Below are 1,954 nucleotides of genomic sequence, written 5' to 3'. Positions count from 1 at the left end.
GCAATTATGCTGAGTCAGGCTTGATTTTTAATAATCTTTTCCTGTTAAATAAATAAATCAAATCAAAACATGGCAAGGTAAACAGTTTTTAAAGTGAAAATACAGAGGTAAATTCGAAGTTGGTCAAAAACGGACATTTAGACCCCAGACCTCAGAGGGTTAATTCAAGCGCATCAGCCAGGCTACACAGTGTCATTACATCAGACACATGCCTGTAGGAAACAGGAAGTACAAGTCACAAACTCTCTGGGACTACACATCCCAGTATGTCTTCTGTCAGGAAAGTTGTGATTATTCTGTCATCAACCACTTCTGACATTGTTACTGCTGTCTGGAGACGTACAAAAAGAAATGTGATTCTCTTCACGTTATGGGAATAACAGGACCCCGACAGCAGGAGGAGGGTCCTGCTGCAGCCGAGCTGAAACTGCACAGTCCAGAACATCTCATCAACCTGTCAGGTAACCCCTCCATGTAAGAACTTATTGTGTGACTGCTCTGAAGTTCGTGGGAGTGTTTGTGCTGAAAGCGCTCGCTTCAAAAAACAAAACAAAAAACACTGGCTTCATGTACCGACTGTGCCAGGAAGCACTTTATAAAGAGAGTCAAACCATTACAAACTCATACAAGGAGATAAAACAGACGTTTTACATGGTGAAATGTGACTGATGGAAACTTAGGAGCTTAATCCCACACCAGTTTGACCATGAATAATGTCAGGTGACCAGTCTGACTTTGTTTTTTCACATTAAACTCCACAGAGAAGAAACCCCATCATACTGCTGCTTAAATGTTCACTACGTCTGAACTTATTCAGTAAATGTTTCATCTCTGCTTCTGTGCATTAACTCTGACAGGATGGAGGAAACTGGTCTTGGTGGAGGTTTGCACTCTCCCAGTGCTTCTAGTTTTTAATATTTCCTGTTGCTTTCTTCTGATTCTCAGACTCTATCAACATGTCTGAGGACGAGCATGAGCTGGGGAAGGTGTGGGTCCGGCTGAGCTATCAGGAAGATGTGGAACAGGTGTGGATCACTCTGGTCCAGGTAAGGTTACATWTGGTGTGAATGCCTCGGCCACAGAAAGCTTCTTTGTTCTTTCCTGCAGAGTTTCTCAATGGAGCCCTTGTTTCAGTACAGAGGTCTCTGTGAGCTTCTCTCTGCACTCTAATAACTTTAGCTCTGACACTCACAGGGAAAATACTGTGTTTTAGTGAACCAATCTGTCCYGACTGATGGTGGAAGTAAGTGTGCACTCAAACTGTAACAACATTCTGTACGTGTGTTTGTAGCTTTWAAGCTTTAATGGAAAGATAAGCATCAAGTTCTTATGAAGGAGGAGCCAAAAAGGATGAAAGGCACTCTGTTGTTTCACCTGGAGGATGGCTTGTGAGAGGCTTTTGTGATCAGTCACATCCCTACTGAAGTCAAACTATCCATTTCTAACTTTTTATACAGACACAAACACAGGATTGTTGATTCTTAAAGCATAAACTGGACCTTTATTGTTGTTAGGAGGTCTTTATCCTCATAAACAGACCTTAAAAAGCACAAACATGGCTTTATATTATAGAGACTTTACCTTTCTTGTTAAAATGTGTGTGATTGTAGCTGAAAGTCATTGACCACTCATAGGTGCAATGCATTGTGTGACTCTTTGTCATTAACTGTTGAATCAACTGTTGCAGTTTGTCTGTTAGCAAAATATCTGATGAATTTTAATGTCCATGTCAATTTTATTTCTACAGCACATAAGAACAACAGAAGTTGACCAAAGTACTTCACAGTTAAGCCAAATGAATAAAACAATTAAGCAACACATAAATATAAACAGTAAAATCAGTTTAAAATACAGAAAAACATTAAAAACATTATCATTAAAATAATCTCAAACTCTACCAGAATGAAAGGCCAGGGAGTAAAAGTGAGTTTTAAGTAGAGATTTAAAAGTCTCA

The 1,954-nt window shown here is 39.6% G+C and overlaps 1 protein-coding gene across 1 annotated transcript in view; it reads left to right on the top strand.

The window, feature by feature from the left end:
* The window catches only part of LOC106535037 (tandem C2 domains nuclear protein), a gene marked incomplete at both ends in the record, with an annotated part of 14,277 nt that overhangs the window by 10,768 nt on the left and 1,555 nt on the right, over positions 1–1,954 (top strand). The window contains 1 exon segment of the mRNA XM_014031905.1: positions 946–1,046. Coding sequence (XP_013887359.1) covers positions 946–1,046 — 101 coding nt within the window.

This window comes from Austrofundulus limnaeus, unplaced genomic scaffold (assembly GCF_001266775.1).
Source record: "Austrofundulus limnaeus strain Quisiro unplaced genomic scaffold, Austrofundulus_limnaeus-1.0 Scaffold1346, whole genome shotgun sequence".
NCBI classification, from domain to species: Eukaryota; Metazoa; Chordata; class Actinopteri; order Cyprinodontiformes; family Rivulidae; genus Austrofundulus; species Austrofundulus limnaeus.
Note: the sequence above shows the minus strand (reverse complement) of the source record. Positions and strands in the feature narration are given on the sequence as shown.